Here is a 20,987-nt window from a genome sequence, read left to right on the forward strand (position 1 = left end):
GACTGAGGGGCTGGTGGTGAAGGATAAAAAATATCAGGCAACTGATACAGTTGGGAAGCTAGTGTAACAGTCTCAGCAAGCTTGGATCATAGTTTGGACCAAAGTAATAATGTTGGAGATGGGAAAAAGATGAATGAGTTCTTCAGGAAGTAAAAGAGTAGGGTTTGCAAGTCAATTGGAAATGGATTCTTCATGTGTAGTTCCTCTCTTGATTTCTAAGTCTAAAGGTAGAAATCTTTTGTTTCTTTTTTATGGTTCCATAAACAATTTTGTATTACAGAAATATACTTGGTACAGAGTTAGGAATGGACCTCCTGTGTGTTTCATCTTTATAGTTCAGCTTTCTGTGTAGTAGGTACCATTACATAAAGGGTAACACAGGTGAATTTTATGAAAATTATTATGTATCTCAACAAATGACCACAGTTGAAGTACTGTATTTCCTAGTTACAAATTGAATATTTTCTATTAACATTACCCTTATAAGATTACCCTTTATAATGAAAAATTGTCTTATACCACGCATGAAATTCAATTGGGAGGTTTTGCAAAAGAGGGCTGGCCCTTCTGTGTGATTTCTCTGGCTGCCTCCCATTTTCAAAGCAAAGATATACCCAGAAATAGGAGACAAGGCAGTATCACCTCTTTGGCTTTTGACAAGCAAAAGGACGGTGCTCTCTTTGTCTAGTCAGCCCTTGTGTTTACTGCGCTTAGTGAAAATTAAGGGACTACAGGAGAAAACTTTAATCCATCACCTTCTACTCCACCTCCCTCAACTCTAAGTCAGTCCATGCACTCAAAAGCTTTACCCATGTGGAAACCCAGGAACATAGCTCTTGCTATGAGTATTTCAGGGGTCCCTTGGGGCATGTGAAACGATGATAGTGATTGTTGCAAGTACATCCTAGTGCTCATGTATATATGTATGCATACACACATAAGTGGAACATCTCACATTGTGTTTAAACTGAAGTAAACAATCTGATATTCTACTGTGTGGTATACATGTTTTAATTATGAAAAAGTCTATACAATGAAATGGAAGTCATGAAGGAATATCATGTACAGAGTCATTTAACATTCTTGTAATAGAATTATTCTCTGTACATATACACTGAGCAATTATTAAGCATTAATAAAACTTTTTAAAAAAACTTTTATTTTAAGTTCAGACATACATGTGCAGGTTCGTTACGTAGGTAAACTTGTGTCATGGGGGTTTGTTGTACAGATTATTTCATCACCCAGGTATTAAGCCTAATACCTGTTAGTTATTTTTCCTGATCCTCTGCCTCCTCCCACCCTCCCTCCTCTATGCTCCAGTGTGTGTGCTCTATATGTCTGTGTGTTCTCATCATTTAGTTCCCACTTAGGTAAGTGAGAAGATGCGGTATGTGGTTAATAAAACTTTTTTATTAGTATCCCAGAACACTTAAAAACTAAAGATTGTGGCCGGGCGTGGTGGCTCAAGCCTGTAATCCTAGCACTTTGGGAGGCCGAGACGGGCGGATCACGAGGTCAGGAGATCGAGACCATCCTGGCTAAAACGGTGAAACCCTGTCTCTACTAAAAAATACAAAAAACTAGCCGGGTGAGGTGGCGGGCGCCTGTAGTCCCAGCTACTCGGGAGGCTGAGGCAGGAGAATGGCCTGAACCCGGGAGGCGGAGCTTGCAGTGAGCTGAGATCCAGCCACTGCACTCCAGCCTGGGGGACAGAGCAAGACTCCGTCTCAAAAAAAAAAAAAAAAAAAAAACTAAAGATTGTTTCCTGCTAGTAGAATCCTCTCTGAACAAAATGTTCTATTAGAAAACATATGCCGGGCGCGGTGGCTCATGCCTGTAATCCCAATACTTCGGGAGGCTGAGGAGGGCAGATCATCTGAGGTCAGGAGTTGTAGAATAGCCTGGCCAACATGGCAAAACCCTGTCTCTACCAAAAATGCAAAAATTAGCCAGGTGTGGTGGCAGGCGCCTATAATCCCAGCTACTTGGGAGTCTGAGGCATGAGAATGGCTTGAACCCAGGAGGCAGAGGTTGCAGTGAGCCAAGATTGTGCCACTGCACTCCAGCTTTGGGGATAGAAGGAGACTCTGTCTCCAAAAAGAAAAGAAACTGTACTAATGTATGTGCCTATTTTAATAATAATGTAAGTGAATTCTACCTAATAAAAAAAGTTTCATGTTTGGAGCAGTTGTATATTGCTGTCCTAAAATCCTGCAATGAAGTGTTTAGTGCCTGTATCACATTCCGGTCTGTAATTCTTTTTTATATGGGTAATCTTCGGAAGCATATAGCATTAGCATTCTTTTTGGTCATACTGGCTGATTCATTCTCTCTGGCAGAATGCCCTTCTGCCTGCAGGGTTCCGGCAGAAGAACCAGACATCAAAGTCCGCCACAGGGCCATTTGATAGAGAGCATCTCCTTTCATATCTGGAGAAGGAAGCATTGGAGCATAAAGACAGGGAAGACTATGTGCCCTACACTGGAGAAAAAAAAGGTAAGCCCAGAATTTTGAAGTTATTATGTGGTAACACTTGATTTTTCTTTTTATAGGTGGGTATGGAGAAAATCATATTTTTAGAGGTACATCATTGGTAGCCTTAAATATAGGATACTGTTGACTTAAATATTTATTAGTTTAGACACTTTATTTACATTTTTCATCAACTTGGCCAATAAGTTTCTTCTTAATGATGTTAGTGAAGTTTTATTACACAATGATTTTGTATAACATTCTTTAATTCTCTACTGTAACAGATCTAAAAGTGTATTGAAGGAAACTTTTAAATCCAGTGGTAGATTACAGAGTACAAATGATGTTAAGGCGTCTATTCTAACTGCATTCTTTAAAGTGGAATGCCATAAAACAATTCATGCCATATTTTCAAAGACCCTTTTTAAAAGCTGTTCTATAGCCATCCTTATTAATTCATGGTTATGATTGCTAATGCTTCGTAATCAGTACTTTTAGGAAATTTTTCTAGTCCAAGTCTCCCTCATTTAAGTGTTTGTGCTTATGTATCCTCAGTGGAGCTTAAGTACAGCTGTGGCTTTTTTTTTTTTTTTTTTTGATTTTTTTTTTTTGACAGAGTCTTGCTCTGTCACCCAGGCTGAAGTGCAGTGGTGTCATCTCACCTCACTGCAACCTCCACCTCCCGGGTTCAAGTGATTCTCCTGCCTCAGCCTCCTGAGTAGCTGGGATTACAGGTGCGTGCCACCACGCCTGGCTAATTTTTGTATTTTTAGTAGACATGGGGTTTCACCATGTTGGCCAGGCTGGTCTCGAACTCCTGACCTCAAGTAATCCACCCACCTTAGCCTCCTAAAGTGCTGGGATTACAGGCGTGAGCCACTGCTCCTGGCCACAGCTGTGTTCTTAAAAGTTCTCTATATATACTTAAATGAAACAGGATAAGTTTTTCAGCTTTCCAAACAGGTCAGAATATAGGTTGACCTAAAAACGCAAATTCTACGTTCACTCTTATTTGGAATATTGTGTATAGAATACTGGGGAATGGTGACAGCAGTGGCAGAGCTGCATATCAGCTCTTGCAGGCACCGTTTTTATGTCTGAATTCTTTCTAGTCTGGGCAGGAAGAATGGTACTTGGGCTTTTTATTTGAGAAAGAGGCCCTTCTCAATAATTTTGGCCAGAACTGTGTCACATGACTACCCCTTAGCTGCAAGGGAAGCAAGAAAGTTCATTTTAGCACTCCAGCTTCCATAGTAGAGGAAGGCTAGTGAATGGTAATAGTAGGTAAGCCATAAACTCAGCACCTGACTTTTCCAAAATTATCCATCACCTCAGCCCCTGTGCTTTTTCTTTAGAGTCCTCCTCCCCTTCATCTCTTGTTAAGGATCACTATCTTTGTTACTTGAGTTAGGGTTCTCCAGACAGACAGAACCAATGGGATGTGAGGGGAGAGAAAAGTTTATTTTAAGGAGGCTTTTAAAATTCAAAATCTAGCAGGCTGGAGACGCAGGGAGGATTTACTGTTCTTGTCGAAAGGCAGTCTAGTGGCAGAATTTCTTCTTACTTTGGGGATATGAATCTTTGTTCTTTTAAGGCTTTCAACTGATTAAACGAGGCCCAGCCACATTATGGAGGTTAATTGGCTTTACTTAGAGTCCACTGATTTAAATTTTAATCTCATCCAAAACAACAAAAACAAACAAACAAAACCTTCATGAAAACTTTTAGAAGAATGTTTGAGAAAATATCTGGGCACCACAACCCAGCGAAATTGACACATAAAACTAACCATCACACCACTGTTACAGGTGGGAATGTCCTGTCCCTCAGGTGTTTGGGGCCAGAAAAAGAGTTCAAAACCAATGCAGAATTTTGAAATGTGGAGAATCATAAAGACAGGCAGAGGCATCTCTTCCTTTTTATTTGTCCAAGAAAACTACTGGTTATATTTTCTCTGTACAGCCATACAGATGTCAGTGTTTATGGCTTTAATCTTGCTTAAATTGGAGAACATAATTTTATGGGAAAAAATACTGGTTGATCACCTTCTATTCTGTGTGTTTTAGGTGGACTCTGGGGGTATAATTTGGAAAGGAATGGAGGTAGAAACAAAGGGAGAGATGTGAGAAAAAGAGATGTCAGAAAAAAACTATGGAATTTGAGGACAAGGAGAAAAAATAAGAGACCTGAAAGAAAGCTGCATTTGTCCCAGGCTAACCCAGGAAGCTTCCTAATATGCCCTTGTTTCATAATCTCCAGTTACCTAGGAAAATACCTTGGAGGATTAGAGGAAATAGGAAAGAAAGTAGAGAAGAATTATGGAAAATAAGAAAATACAAGAGGGGGAAAAGGATAGAGGTGAGGAATATGGGTGACATTAGGAAAAAGTGCTGTATCCTCAACTATTGTAGAATATCTTTGTCCTCCTATGTATCTTTTTAAATTTTTACTTCTTACTTTAGGTTTTAGATGGGTAAGAATAAATAGAAGTAGTTGAACAAGTAATTTTACATTCACAATCAGTGGTTTCTCTTTATAGTACATTCAGTATTTTTACTGCATCTTTTAGCTACATATGTCTATTAAATATTTTTTATGGGTGGTTCTGATGCAGTGATTAAAATGATAGCTTTTTTTTAAAATAATGAAGTTTTTGTTACGTAGAGAAAATGCACAGATCATCTGTATGTAGCTCAGTGAATTATAAAATAAACACACCATGGTTTATCTAAACACTCAGGTAAAGATAACATCAGCAGCCAGATGCGGTGGCTCATGCCTGTAATCCCAGCACTTTGGGAGGCCGAGGCAGGCAGATCTCTTGAGGTCAGGAGCTCGAGACCAGCCTGGCCAACATGGTGAAACCTCGTCTCTACTAAAAATACAAAATAGCTGAACGTGGTGGCACGTGCCTGTAGTCCCAGCTACTTGGGAGGCTGAGGTAGTGTAACCGCTTGAACCCCGGAGGCAGAGGTTGCAGTGAGCCAAGATCGCTCTACTGCACTCCAGCCTGGGCGACAGAGCCGAGACCCTGTCTCAAAAAAAAAAAAGATAACAGCACCCACTGAAGGCTCTATCATGCTCCTTCCCAGTCACTTTTCCCTTTTGTCTTCTGAAAAGTAATAACCAACATAGTGTCTAATAAAATGATTAGTTCTGCTTGTTTTGAACTTTATATTGATGGAAACATACATTCCGGGCATCTGGCATGCCTATGTCATACAGTTTTTGTGAGTACCAAATTTGTTTTGGTTTGGTTTTTAGAGATCAGGACTCACTCTCTTGTTGCCCAGGCTGGAATGTAGTGGCACTGCAACTTGGGACTCCTGGGCTCAAGCAATCCTTCCGTCTTAGCCTCTAGAGTAGCTAGGACTACAGGCACATGCCACCACACCCAGCTGAGGACCAAATTTGTTAATGGGTACACTGCAATCACTGTAAAGGATCATATGGGAGATGATTACCAAACAAGAGATTTTCATTCTCTGTCATGGAGGAGTGGTCCAGAACAACCATGGGGTGAATTTGTGAGTTTCATCAATCTATCAGATGGAAACACATACTATCAGATGTGGTAGAATCAAGCCTTATAAGCCACGTCACAGTACCATGGACCTGAAGGAGGGCAGATTCCTCTTCAATAATCAAGCAACTTTGGCTGTAAAGCTCTGCTTTGAAATATAGCAAAAAGCCACCTCTAGTGTTCTGAAGTCCACCCTAGACTCTCATCTTTAAAGCAGTTAGCCTTAGTTTTCCTTAGTCACGAATATGCCATCCTTTCTCTTCATCTAATCTCCAAGATTCTGATAACATTCCAGAAGGTCCTCAGAGTAATTCATCTGTGTCTTATTAGAATACTTTCCATCAAGCTAAATGTTAATCTCCTCTGTAGCTCCAAAAATCCAGAAGCTTGTTTTTTAAAGATGCCTCTCCTATGACTCTGCCCTGAACACCTGGGTTGAGTCTCAGATTTTTTACTTAATAGCTTATTTTAGTGGAGATGGACTTTCAGATTGAGAATGCTTTCCCCTACAATAGAGGTCTTCCTCGTTCTTCATAAAAGTTTGCAAACCGGCCGGGCGCGGTCGTTCTAATCATAAAACGTTCACGAGGTGCAAACCTACCTCTATTGAGAAACAAAGGCATTTTACTTTCTTGGTACATTTAGATTAGTTAGAATCCATAAGATGTTCTCTTGTTCTCTAAATGATTTTTTCATTCAAACTTGACTGGCCTCAGGGTGCAGTAACTAATGGCAATATTAGCCTTCTGACCAGGGAATGTTATAGCAGTGTCATTCAGTTCCTTGAACTCTTTCCAAGTTATATGCCAAAATCACAATTATATGCCAAACTTGTAAATTAATTATTTTAAAGGGTCTATCAGATGACTGCCTAATTTTTTTTTTTTTTTGAGATGGAATCTCACTCTGTCACCGAGGCTGGAGTGCAGTGGCCTGTCACCACGCCTGGCTAATTTTTATATTTTTAGTAGAGACGGAGTTTCGCCATGTTGGTCAGGCTGGTCTCGAACTCCTGACCTCAGGCGATCTGCTGCCTTAGCCTCCCAAAGTGCTGGGATTACAGGCATGAGCCACTGCACCTGGCCGACTGCTTAATTTTTTTAAGAGCAAAAACTTGGGAACCACTAAAAGGATTACTTACCTAGTCATTAGACTATTTTCTCATATTCTGAGACTCACAATTAATTATACTTGTTATTTTTTCACTTAAAGGCACACTCTGTTTCTGGAGCCAAAATTAGATATAACTGGCCAGGACAGGAGGGAATCCTTATAAAACTAAAAATGCACATGGTAGGGTTTTTCCTTTTGACCAATAAAAAAGTATATATTCATGCCAAATTTTATTTTCTAGATTGCTAAAAAATGTTTTTTAGAAGCCTGATAGACTAAGGACACTTAAGAGTTATTATATGTAAATCCATTAATAATTTCACCTCATGATTTGTGAAATGATTGTTTATATGTTTTACAGAATTGAAAGCATATGTCAATATATGAGAAGAAGAAAGTAATCCTAATTAAGTGAAGCTCAAGGCCTTATGTCTTACATGCATTTGGGGGAATATTTTGTCCTATACTGGTGAATGTTTTATGTTTAATACTATAGTTTTATTAACAGCAAAAAGACATTAGCTGGTAAAGGTAAGCTGACAAAAGGTGTGTTACGGACTGTTTTTAAGTGCATTATTTACCATAGAACCCACAATATACACATGTTAAATTCGCCTAAATCTAATAAGCTCAGTAGGAATGGTATCATGATATCAAATAATCTTGACAAAGATGAATGGAAATGTCTTTCTTATGAGTCTACTATGTTCAAAATGTTGAGAAACTGAATGTTTAAGAAAATTAAAACAATCTACCTCTTCTTACTGTCTGTTAAAAAAAATTAAAACAGCTGGGTGTGGTGGCTCATGCCTGTAATCCCAGCACTTTGGGAGGCCAAGGCAGGTGGATCATCTGAGGTCAGGAGTTCAAGACCAGCCTGGCCAACATGGGGAAACCCTCTCCCTACTAAAAATACAAAAATTAGCTGGACACGGTGGCGTATGCCTGTAATCCCAGCTACTTGGGAGGCTGAGGCAGGAGAATCGCTTGAACCCAGGAGGCAGAGGTTGCAGTGAGCTAAGATCGTACCACTGCACTCCAGCCTGGGCGACAAAAGTGAATCTCCATCTCAAAAAAAAAAAAAAAAAAAAAAAAAAATTAATAACATATTTTCTTTTTTCTTTTAATAAAAAAAAATAGAGACAGGGTTTCGCCATGTTGTCCAAGCTGGTCTCGAACTCTTGGGCTCAAGCACTTCCATCTGCCTCAGCCCCCAAATTGCTGGGATTACAGGTGTGAGCTACTGCGTCCTGGTCCATATTTTCAATATATGTTCCTTTTGCTTAAAAATATCATGTTAAAATGTTGGAAAGGTACATGTAGCTTTTTACCTCTTCCTCCTTAAAATTTTGCAAAGTATATAACTGAGACATAGGCCAGCACAAGGGTGAAAGAGAGTATTCATCCAGCTTGTTCTCATTCAGAGAATGGTGAAAATTCTCAGTACTGATTATTAGTTCCCATGATATTTTTACGTAGCATGTGTATTCTGTCTCAAAGGTAGATGAGGCATAGAACCTTGCCATGAATTTATCACTTACAGAAATACTGTGTCCCAGTCTTCAGTATTTTTTTACTGCCTGTCATTTTGTTTTGTTTTGCTGGGGACTCCTCCTCTCTGTTGCTAGTATCATGCTCCACCCTTACCTAGACTAAGATTTTTTTTTCCCCTGTGTTACTTCACGGACGGACCACAGCCATGGCTGCACCTTATATCCCATACAGAGATGTGCATTCTGATTCTGTTTGAGCTGCTGACTCACCTGCTGTGGGCTCCTCCCTTCCTTGCACCACACTCCTTTTCTTCCTGCTGGGCCTTGGGGTACAGCCATTTATGCCTTTTGGTGGTTGTTTTCTCTTTTCCTATCCTGAGAATGGAACGCCCTTGTATTCTTTCCCAAGAATTCCACATGCCCCTCCCTGCTCTTCTAAAGGTAAATTTCACCCAGTTGCCTTAAACTAAGGACTTCCCATATACTGTCCAAGTTATTTATTCACAGTTATGTTAGCTTTCCAGAAAACCTACTCTTTCTCACCTTTCTGAATATGTGATTTCTTTGGAGGAAAGACAGATGTGATCCCTTAGTAAACCAGAAAGATCATGGTTACAAACCTGCCTACATCTACAGGATTACATAACCACCACTGGGCAGTTGGTTTCCGCTAAGTCCAAAGATAAAAACTGGCTCTTATTTTTGTAATCATGTTTTATGAATCCTAAACATCCCTCGTAGACCTGAAAAGTGGTCTTCCCAGGCACTGAAGCTGATGTTTGAAATGGGCTATTTACATTAGTCATGCAGATGCCGGCATCTCCTTTTCAGACGGGTCATGCAATATCATTTGAATGATTCACTGTTAACTCCTTTAGGGTAAGGAGTTAGCCAGATGGATGGCTTGTTACTCATGTTAACACCCGGTTTTATGGGGAACCTTTCCTGGATAACTACACCCACTCTGGATAGTTCCTTTCCTCCAATATTTCTTCATATGATTTACATACCATAAAGTACTGCTTTTTATTTATTTATTTATTTTGAGACGGAGTCTTGCCCAGGCTGGAGTGCAGTGGCACGATCTTGGCTCACTGCAAGCTCCACCTCCCAGGTTCACAACATTCTCCTGCCTCAGCCTCCTGAGTAGCTAGGACTACAGACGCTCACAACCACGCCCGGCTAATTTTTTTTCTATTTTTAGGAGAGACAGGGTTTCACCATGTTAGCCAGAATGGTCTCGGTCTCCTGACCTCGTGATCTGTCCACCTCAGCCTCCCAAAGTGCTGGGATTACAGATGTGAGCCACCATGGCCAGGCTAAAATACTGCTTTTGATCGTTTCAGAATCTTGTACTATGAGGCTTTGTTGCTATTTGTTTTTAGGATTGTTATATCCCCTTGATGAATTGTCCTTTTTGTTATTATGAAATGACCTTTGTCTCTGGTAATATTCTTTGCTATAAAACCTACTTTGCCTGATGTTAATAGAGCCTATCTTTCTTTCTTTTGATTAGTTGGCATGGTATATCTTTTCTGTTTGTCCTATCTGTTCTTTGTTGTTATTGTTGTTGTTGTTGTTGTTTGTACTCCAGCCTGGAGTGCAGTGGCGTGATCACAGCTCACTGCAGCCTCAAACTCTTGGGTTCAAGCAATCCTCCTGCCTCACCCTCCTAAGTAGTTGGGACTACAGGCACGTGCTACCATATCTGGCTAATGTTTGAAATTCGTTTTAGAGGCGGGTCTTGCTATGTTGTTCTCAAATGCTTGGCCTCACACAATCCTCCCACCCACCTCAGCCTCCTGAGTAGCTGGAATTACGCATGTGAGACACTGCACCCAGCACTTTTAAAAAACAAAAAATCTTTCGGCCAGGCATGATGGCTCACACCTGTAGTTCCAGCACTGCAGGAGGATCACTTGAGGTCAGGAGTTCAGACCAGCTTGGGCAACACAGTGAGACCTTGTCTCTACTAAAAATGAAAATAAATTAGCTGGATGTGTTGGTGTGCGCCTGTAGTTCCAGTTACTCTGGAGGCTGAGGTGGGAGGATGGCTTGAGCCCAGGAGTTTAGTGCTGCAGTGATCCATGCTCATGCCACTGCACTCCACCCTGGGCAAAAGAGTGAGACTCTGTCTCAAAAAAAATAAAAAAATCTTTCATGCCTCTACTTCACTTTTTGAACATATGTAATATAATTATAGTAACTTTTAATGTCCTTAACTTGCCAATTTTATCATCTATCATTAAGTCAATTTTGATAGACTCGATTTTTTTTCTTCTTCTGGATCAGATTTTCCCATTTCTTTGCATGTTTGTAATTGTTTGTTGGGTATCAAACTTTCCGGTGCTGGATGTATTGATATCCCTATATATATTCTTGAGTTTCATTCTGGGATGCAATTAAGTTACTTGGAAACAGTTTGATTCCTTAGAGTCTTGCTTTTAAGATGTGTTAGGGCCGGGCGCGGTGGCTCAAGCCTGTAATCCCAGCACTTTGGGAGGCCGAGGCGGGCGGATCACAAGGTCAGGAGATCGAGACCACAGTGAAACCCCGTCTCTACTAAAAATACAAAAAATTAGCCGGGCGCGGTGGCGGGCGCCTGTAGTCCTAGTACTCAGGAGGCTAAGGCAGGAGAATGGCGTGAACCCAGGAGGCGGAGCTTGCAGTGAGCCGAGATCGCGCCACTGCACTCCAGCCTGGGCAACAGCGTGAGACTCCGTCTCAAAAAAAAAAAAAAAAAAAAAAAAAAAAAAAGATGTGTTAGGTGAGACTAGAGCAGTGTTCAGTTTAGGGCTAATTATTTCCCCAATACTGAGGCAAGACCCTTCTGAGTTCCCTACCCAATTATGAGCCTTGTGAATTGTCAGCTTTTCCAGTCTGGCTGGTAGGAACAGGTTCTATTCCCAGCTCTACATGAACATGGGCATTATTACCTCTAAGCTTTCAGATTTTTTTTTTCTTCCTTGGCTCAAAGTAGCTCCTCACATACACGTACCAATTGGTGCTCTGCTGAACACTCAGTGCAACCCTCTGCACATTTCTGGGCTCCCTCTGTGTGCAGCTCCCTCCTCTCTGGTTCCCTATCCTTCAAACACTGGCTGCCTTGGTTTTTCTGGACCTCAGCTGTGTCTCCTCAGCTCGGAGTTCACCAGGCTCTTCCTGAATTTCTGCTCCCTGATCTGCAGCCTGGAACCTTTCTCCAGGCAATAAGCTAGGTACTCACAGGGCTCACCTCTGTTTTCCCCATTTCATAGGGATCACTGTCCTTTGTTGCCTGATGGCCAGTGTCTTGAAAACTGTTGTTTCTGGCCAGGTATGGCGCCTCATGCCTGTAATCCTAGCCCTTTGGGAGGCTGAGGCAGGAGGATTGCTTGCGGCCAAAGAGTTCAAGACCAACCTGGCCGACATAACAAGACCTATCTCTTTAAAAGTGTGTGTGTGTGTGTGTGTGTGTGTGTGTATAAAACTTGTTTCATATATTTTATCCATTTTAGTTGTTTCAGGCATGTGGGTAAATTCTGTCCTTATTACCCCATCTTGACATAAGATCCTCCAGATTAGGATTCAGTTGCTATTCTATTTCCCTGTTAGAGTATTAGCTCCCTAAAGTGAAGGATCTCTTGTTTTGTTTTCCTTGTGGTGTCTTTCTAGTTCATTGTCTAGTATACACAAACTCACTCACTAACCATTTGTTGACTAAGCATTTATTGGTGACCATATTGCAGCATCAAGCAGGTGTGGTGTGTGTCACTGTATCAAAACAAAAACGTCTTTCTAGGCTCTGTCCCCTCATCCTTTAGTTTGATTGGTTTGAGGTTTGTGTGCTGCTTGTCAAACAATATATCGCAAAGCCTCCTGGAGATTATAGTGGCATAGGGTCCTTCAATCTTTTCTGGAACAAGGCAGTTTGTAAACAAACAGTAAAGTTAGCTAGGGCCTTTCAACTCTGTAGGAATGAAGTAACCAAGAGCCATCTCTGTTTCTTGTTACTATATTTTTTATATACTCAACAAGGGTGGGAGCTATGACTAAGATAATTCTTAACATTTGTTGCAGCTGTAACTTGCTATCAGAGCAAAAGAGATGAAGACTAGTAAAGAAAGGTCCTGGCAATGGAATTGCTAACATGGATCACAGTATTTCTCACTGATTTTGTGACAATAACAAGGATCTTGGCACAGGATATTTCTTTTTCTTTTTTTTTTCTTGGCACAAACATGGGTTTGGATAAATGCCATACATTTAAATTACTATTATATGAATTCTTATCTCAGTGTCTTCCATTTCCTTAGCTGCTGTTTTGTAGTTGCAGAAACATTACTAAACTGTTTTAACACTCTTAGCAACCAAGGGTCAGCTTTATTTTTGTTTTGTTTAACTTGGGGGTAGGGAATGTATCATTTCATACTTATCCGAGAGTTTTTTAATCTGATCTAATCATTGTTTATGTATTTATTTTTTTGAGACAGAGTCTCGCTCTGTCGCCCAGACTGGAGCGCAGTGATGTGATCTCAACTCACTGCAAGCTCCACCTCCCAGGGTGACGCCATTCTCCTGCCTCAGCCTCCAGAGTAGCTGGGACTACAGGCGCCCGTATTTTTAGTAGAGAAGGGGTTTCACTGTGTTAACCAGCATGGTCTCGATCTCCTGACCTCGTGATCTGCCTGCCTCTGCCTCCCAAAGTGCTAGGATTACAGACGTGAGCCACCGCGCCCGGCTATAAACAGAATCATACAATATGTATTTGTGGCGTCTTTCACTTAGCATAAGGTTTTGGAGTTTCATCTTGTTACAGTGTGTGTCAGTACTTCATTCTTTTTTATGGCTGAGTAATATTTTATTGTATGGATACCACATTTTGTTTATCTGTTTCTCAGTTAATGGACATACAGGTTGTTGCCACTTTTTAGCTATTGTGAATATGCTGCTATGAACATTTTTATACAAGTTGTTGTATAGACATATGTTTTTATTTTTCTTGGGTATGTGCCTAGGAATAGAATTGCTGGATCATAAGGTAACGATTCTTTAACAAATTGAGAAGCTACCAAACTGTTTTCCAAAGTGGCTGCAGTATTTTACCTTCTCACCAATAATGTACCAGGGTTGAAATTTCTCCACATGCTTCAATACTTGTTGTCTGTTTTATTATAGCCATCTTAGTGGGTGTGAAGTAATATCACATTGTGGTTTTGATTTGCATTTCCCTAATAACTAATGATACTGAGTATTTTTTCATGTACTGTTAGACTACTGTATATTTGTTTGCTTTTTGGAAATGGGGTCTTGCTATGCATCCCAGGCTGGACTCGAACTTCTGGGCTCAAACAATCCTCCTACCTCGACTGACCGAGTAGCTGAGATTACAAATGTGTACCACCATGCCCAGCTGTACATATTCTTTGTAGAAATGTCTCTTCAAATCCTCGCTTACTTTTAAACTGGGTTGTCCTTTTATTGTTGATTGGCAAGCATTCCTTATATATTCTGGATAAAAATTTCTTGCCAGATACATGGTTCAAAAAATGTTTCTCCTATTCAGCAGATTGTCTTTTCACTTTCTTGATGGTATAATTTGCCCCATAAAAGTTTTTAATTTTGATGTAGTACAATTTATCTATGTTTCTTTTGTTACTTATACTTTGGGTGTCATATCTAAAAACCATTGCCTAACTCAAGGTCACGGAGATAAAATTTTTTTTTTTTGAAACAGAGTTTCGCTCTTGTTGCCCAGGCTGGAGTGCAGTGGCACTATCTTTGCTCACCGCAACCTCTGCCCCCTGGGTTCAAGCGATTCTCCTGCCTCAGCCTCCTGAGTAGCTAGGATTACAGGCATGCGCCACCATGCCCAGCTAATTCTTTTGTATTTCTAGTAGAGATGGAGTTTCTCCATGTTGGTCAGTCTGGTCTTCAACTCCTGACCTTAGGTGATCCGCCTGCCTCAGCCTCCCAAGGAGATATAATCTTATGTTTTTTCCTAAGAGTTTTGTAGTTTAGCCCTTACATTTAGGTTTTTGTTTTTATTTTACTTATTTATTTTGAGTCGGAGTCTTGCTCTGTCGCCCAGGCTGGAGTAGAATGGCGCGATCTCGGCTCACTGCAACCTCCGCCTCCCAAGTTCAGGTGATTCTCCTGCCTCAGCCTCCTGAGTAGCTGGGATTACAGGCATGTGCTACCACACCTGGCTAGTTTTTGTATTTTTAGTAGAGGCGGGGTGTCACCTTGTTGGCCAAGCTGGTCTCGATCTCCTAACCTCAGGTGATCCGCCCGCCTCTGCCTCCCAAAGTGCTGGGATTATAGGCGTGAGCCACCATGTCCATCCCATTTAGGTTTATAATCTATTTTGAGTATGGTGTGAGGTAAGGATTCAACTTTGCATCTGAGGGCCAAGAGTGGTGGCTCACATCTGTAATCCCAGCACTTTGGGAGACCGAGGCAGGTGGATCATTTGAGGTCAGGAGTTTAAGACCTGCCTGACCAACATGGCAAAACCCCATCTACTACTAGTCCCAGCTACTTGGGAGGCTGAGGTATGAGAATCGCTTGAACCCAGGAGGCGGAGGTTGCATTGGACTGAGATTGCACCACTGCGCTCCAACCTGGGTGACCAAGTGAGAGACTCTCTCAAAAGAAAAAAAACAAAAACAAAAAACTTTGCATGTGACTATGCAGTTGTCTTAGTACCATTTGTTGAAACACTGTTCTTTCTCCATTGAATTGTTTTGGTATTCCTGTAGAAAATCAACCATAAGTATAAGGGTTTATTTCTGGATTTTTGGTTATATTCTGTTGATCTAAATGTCTTTCCTAGTGCACCAACACCGTTTTGATTATAGTAGCTTTGCATTAAATTTTGACACTGGGAAGTTTAAGTCTTACTTACAACTGTGTTCTTGGCTATTCTGGGTTTCCATATGAATTTTAGGATCAGTTTGTCACTTTCTATAAAAAAACCAACTGAGATTTTGAAAGAGATTGTATAAATCTGTAAATTAATTTGCTGAGAGTCCCTTAGGTTTTGTATTCATAATACTAACTTAGGTCCTTCCTAGTTTATCCTTTCTTACAAAATTAATTTCTTTACTTCTACTTTTCTATAACTAAACTTCATATATATGCATTAAAAGATAACTTATTACAGTGTATTAGTGTTCAACTAACCTAGAAGAAAATATGAAGTAATTACTTTTTGTATTTTAAAAAACAATATTCTACAAGCTAAATCGCTCTATAGCAAAAATCTCTACATACAGAAAAATTATGTAAAGAGATTGGAAAAAAAAAAAAAAAACAGAATCCAATTTCCTTTTTTTGAGATGGAGTCTTACTCTGTCACCCAGGCTGGAGTGTCGTGGCGTGATCTTGGCTCACTGCACCCTCTGCCTCCTGGGTTCAAGTGATTCTCCTGCCTCAGTCTCCTGAGTAGCTGGGACTACAGGCGTGCACCACCACACCAGGCTAATTTTTGTATTTTTAGTAGAGACGGGGTTTTGCCATGTTGGCCAGGCTGGTCTTGAACTCCTGACCTAAGGTGATCCACCTTGACCTCCCAAAGTGCCAAAGAGAAGTGCCAGAAGAGGTGCCAAGCTATGTCAGAACTCTATGAAATCGAGCAAAATTCTGTATGACAGAAAAATTTTTCTAGGTCGTTGAGAGTTTTGTTTTGCCTTACTGATTTTTCTGCCGAGATTCATTTTGTATTTGTAAGCATTAGCAAAAATTTATGTATGGGGGAAATTAGATACGAATAATGCCTCTTAAGGAATGTGTATAAGGATTATAAAAAATAAGCATCTTAGATTTTTATAGTGCTTTAGATTCCATCAGTCCCTCAAGACATGGGCAGCTATTTGATAGTTTGTGTAGTTTTTTTTTTAAATTAGCAAGTAAAAATTGTGTTGTTTACGGTGTATAACTTTTTTTACATGTACACATTGTGGAATAGCTAAATTAAATTTGACATAAATATTACCTCACATACTGATCATTTTTTGTGGCAAGAAGCTTGAGTAGTTTTGTTTAGTCAGTGAATACCATAATCCAGTTGCTCTCAACCTTGGCTGCTATGCATCAAAATCCCTAGAGAGCTTTAAAAAATTCAGCTGCCCATGCAGCATACAAGATTAACTAAACCAGCATCTCTGGAGTGGGGCTTGGACATGAGAATTTTGTAAAGCTCTCACAGTGAAGCCACTGTGCATATAACATTTAGAACTACTGCCATACACAGTTGAAAACTGGTAGATTGAGCTAAGGAAAATGTAATTATCCTGAACTGGCAATTAAAATTATGCCCCCCTGAAATGTATGTCACTTTAGTTGTAATCTCAACCACTATGAAAAGTATGGAATTATCAGGACATAATGATTTGGATTTCTCTTTACCTGTGAACCAATAATAAAAGATTATCCAGTCACCAGAATTCCAAAATTTGGTACTAAGATCAGTTATATATACCACCATATAGGTGGGCATTTGTTTGGGGGGGAAAAGTCTGTTGCTAAAAAAATCAAGTTTGTAAGCCACCAGTTAATTGGAAAAAGCACTGAAGCCCTGGCCTTAAGAGTTTGACAACCTGTGTTCTAGTATTAGCTCTGCTGTGTGACTTTGAGCCCATGTATTTAAATTATACTTTATAAAATGGGGCCATTGGACTGAAGGTGATCACCAAATTGTTTATTCAGCAAATTGGATTGCCTATTGTGTTCTAGGCAAGGATGCAGGGATGAACAGAACATACAGCATCCCCTTGAAAAGCATGCAAAAGACAAACACATTGCACAATGTCTAAGTGTAGCTATGGTGAAATGTTCAGGGAATTGAGGGAATATAAAAGTACTTTAGTTGGTTTCAGTTTGGGACAGACACTATAGTTGCCCATTTAACAACCATTCACAGATGCTTGCTTTCCTAGCCACCCTTGCAGCTGGGGCATAGATCAAAGGAAAAATCTGCAGTGCAGGATTTCTTGTAAAAGTTGGCAGTTGAGGGTGGTCCAAGTGCAGTGGTGGTTACAGCTAATTGATCACAACCAGTTACAGATTTATTTGTTCCATTTCTACTCCCGCTGCTTCACTTGACTAGCCTTAAATAAAGTTGGCAATTGAAAAAGAACTCCTTCCTGTTCTGGCTTTATTGTGTAGGGACATAATACTTGGTGCTACAAAGGTCATCTTGAGACTGTGAAGGCCTAAGAACAAAGGCCTCCACACTGAGAATAGCCAAAGAGAAAAACAAAGGAACCTGGATCCTTGATGTCAACAGTGAGCTACTAAACCAACCCTAGAACCACCTTCCTGTGGGCTTATTAAGTGAGATAATAAAACTTCATGTTGTTTGAACCCTTATTGCTTTAAGAGTGGTCTGTGGATCAGCATCATCTGGAAGTCTGGTTAGAAATGCAGAATCTCAGACCCTACTCAGACCTGCTGCATCAGCATCTGTACTTTAGTAAGATCCCTGGTGACTAACATGAACATGAGAGCTTTTGAAGCATCAGTTTAAACCAACTTTAATTGGGTATTCTGTTCTATGCAAGCTTAGTAACCCAAGTTGTATGAGTACATCTTGTTTGGTCAGCTAGTGCTGCAGTTATAATTATTAGCATTTTTCCATTCCCTTCGTATTTTCAATCTTGCATAGAACATATGGTCATAAACATGATTTTCATATGATAAAGTCTTTAGGTTTCTAGAGTAACTAGTTTCTTGTTCGTGTACATTGAGGCTTGGAGGAATAATGACTAAAAATTTCAGAGTGCCACTCAGGACGTAGAAATTTACTTGCAATCAGAATTTGAATTTCTAGAATCATAATTGTCTCTGCCATCCCCCATGTGACAGTAACAGTTTGTTGCTTAATAATAAGAAATTGGGGCCGGGCGCGGTGGCTCACACCTGTAATCCTAGCACTTTGGGAGGCCAAGGCGGGTGGATCACCTCAGGTCAGGAGTTCAAGACCAGCCTGGCCAACATGGCAGAACCCCGTCTTTACTAAAAATACAAAAATTAGCCGGGTGTGGTGGTGCACGCCTGTAGTCCCAGCTACTCAGGAGGCTGAGGCAGGAGAATGACTTGAACCCAGGAGGCAGAGGTTGCAGTGAGCCAAGATCACGCCACAACACTCCATCCTGGGTGACAGAGTGAGACTCCATCTCAAAAAAAAAGAAATTGGAATCTGGTTTTTTTGGGTTTTTTTTTTTTCAATCTCTTTAAAGTTTTATAGGTTTTTTTGTTTATTCCTTCATTTATTGATTGATTATTTGTAAAGCAACTCGCAATTACTCTAAAAAGAGCCCATTTTTATTTCCACAGATGAAAAGTTTCTCAGTTGACCTTTTCTTTCCAACTTTTACAGCCAAAATATTACACTGGAAACTTAAAAATCTATGTCAGAGATAAAACAAAATTACTGTTAATGTTAATCTTTTCCTTCAGGTTCAATTATACATACTTTGGTTACAAGGATAAAATGGTAATGAGTTAATAGCAGTAATAGTGGAGTTAACAAAGTGCTTTATTTTACAGGGAAAATATTTATCCCCAAACAAAAACCTGTACAGACTTTTACAGAAGAAAAAGTGTCTCTTGATCCAGAATTAGAAGAAGCTTTGACAAGTGCTTCTGATACAGAATTGTGTGACCTCGCAGGTATCACCTAAAACAATTTAATTTGTGAATAAACGTGGGGTGGAGTGGGAAATACCAGCACATACCTATATACATGATACAGATGTTTTCTTTACCTAGCAAGTACTGTTGAATCAGTAACCACATATTTGGCTTTATATTTTACACGATAAAGCTGACATAAAGAGTTTCATTTCTCTAAATACTCTCAATAGTGAAATGTTTATGTTAAGAGAATGTATTGTATTGTTGACACCTTTTCCCATGTTGTCATATTTGAAAGTCTTTCTAAAAATCTTTCATCAGCTGGTGCTCAGCTAGAAGCTGTCCCATCTGAACACCGAAAAAGAGTCTTCAGGGTCAACTGCTGACCTACTTTATCAGAAGACTGAGAGATGAGTAACTAGAAAGTAGATTGAAGCAGTCAGTTCTGAGCTATACTCACCACCTTCCCAACTTTTCTGAAGTGTATATGAAACACTCCAAACCTCTCTATTATTTTCATTATTGCCAATTTCTTATCTAGACCAGTATCTTCCCCTCCGTACCTATGTACGACCTACTTTCCTAGATAGAAAAGTGTGATGCATGGGGAGTTCTTCATACCAAATAACCCCAAGAACTATTAAGTCTGAATGTAGCACTGATGGTCCTTTGGGAAGGACCTTGGAAAGGGACAGGTCAAGGTGTGATGCCACAGCCAGAGCAGGAGTCTTTGCGTTGAGGGACTGAGGATTGACAGATCTGTAAATAGTACATTAATCAGAGTGGAATGAGCCAAGGACATCTTCTGACTTCTGCTTTATTTGTACACAAGGGCATCAAAAACTAAAACCAAATTTATTTTTCCTCCTGTCATATTTGAAGGGTGCTCATATTCTTACATACAAGAACCTAATACTTTAGTATTTTACTCTTAACTGGAGTCCAAATGCAAATTAATGACATGAGATTAACATACATTAAAATACGAAGGTTAAGTTGAAAATCTGCTTTTTGTCACATGATATTCCTAGAAACCTTGTGAAATTAACGGCAAAAATAGATCCTTTCCATTTTCTCTCTTAGCCACCAGATGGAGCTAAGCATAGATTTACGTTCAGGATTAGGCTGCCTCCAACTCTGATTTTGGAAATGCGGGGAAATGTAAATTTAGAAATGTGGGGAAAAATAATAAGAGTATTGATGAGAATGACATTGTAGGTGATTTTTAATCATTTTGTTGTTCTGTGTGTGTGTGATCTGTAATTTATAGGAAAAGGTCCAGAGAATATTAAAATTATTGATAAAAATTTTTAATTGTAAAACTCTTCATGTTTAAAACAATAAAAACTTTCTTTTTCTATATAGCAATTCTTGGGATGCACAATTTGATAACGAATACACAGTTCTGTAATATGATGGGAAGTAGTAATGGTGTTGACCAAGAACATTTTTCAGGTGAGTACTTAAAATGCTTTGTGAATTCTAATCGTTTATTAAATATATTTTGTTTTCGCCTTGTGTCAGCTTAAGTATTCACATACTAGATGTTATATATATGTACTTGAAACCTGATATTTCAATTTGGTGGTATTAACCAAGAAAGACATTGAAAATAGAGTATTAAATATTTTGTGCTTAATGGGTCAGCAAATGTAGTAAGAACCACTCTACCTCACTAAATAATAACTAAACAGTATAAAAGCTAGTCAAACTTGGTTTTGTTGACATTTTATTATCACTACTACTAATTTTCAAGAAATAGATAA

The 20,987-nt window shown here is 39.7% G+C and overlaps 1 protein-coding gene across 2 annotated transcripts in view; it reads left to right on the forward strand.

Moving 5' to 3' along the window:
- Positions 1 to 20,987, forward strand: part of TMOD3 (tropomodulin 3) — an 80,268-nt gene that overhangs the window by 36,203 nt on the left and 23,078 nt on the right. For both annotated transcript variants that reach the window (XM_050797942.1, XM_050797943.1), the window contains 3 exons: positions 2,343 to 2,499; positions 19,135 to 19,257; positions 20,587 to 20,676. In XM_050797942.1, coding sequence (XP_050653899.1) covers positions 2,343 to 2,499; positions 19,135 to 19,257; positions 20,587 to 20,676 — 370 coding nt within the window. The remainder of the gene's footprint in view (positions 1 to 2,342; positions 2,500 to 19,134; positions 19,258 to 20,586; positions 20,677 to 20,987) is intronic.

Source organism: Macaca thibetana, chromosome 7 (genome assembly GCF_024542745.1).
Source record: "Macaca thibetana thibetana isolate TM-01 chromosome 7, ASM2454274v1, whole genome shotgun sequence".
Lineage (NCBI taxonomy): Eukaryota > Metazoa > Chordata > Mammalia > Primates > Cercopithecidae > Macaca > Macaca thibetana.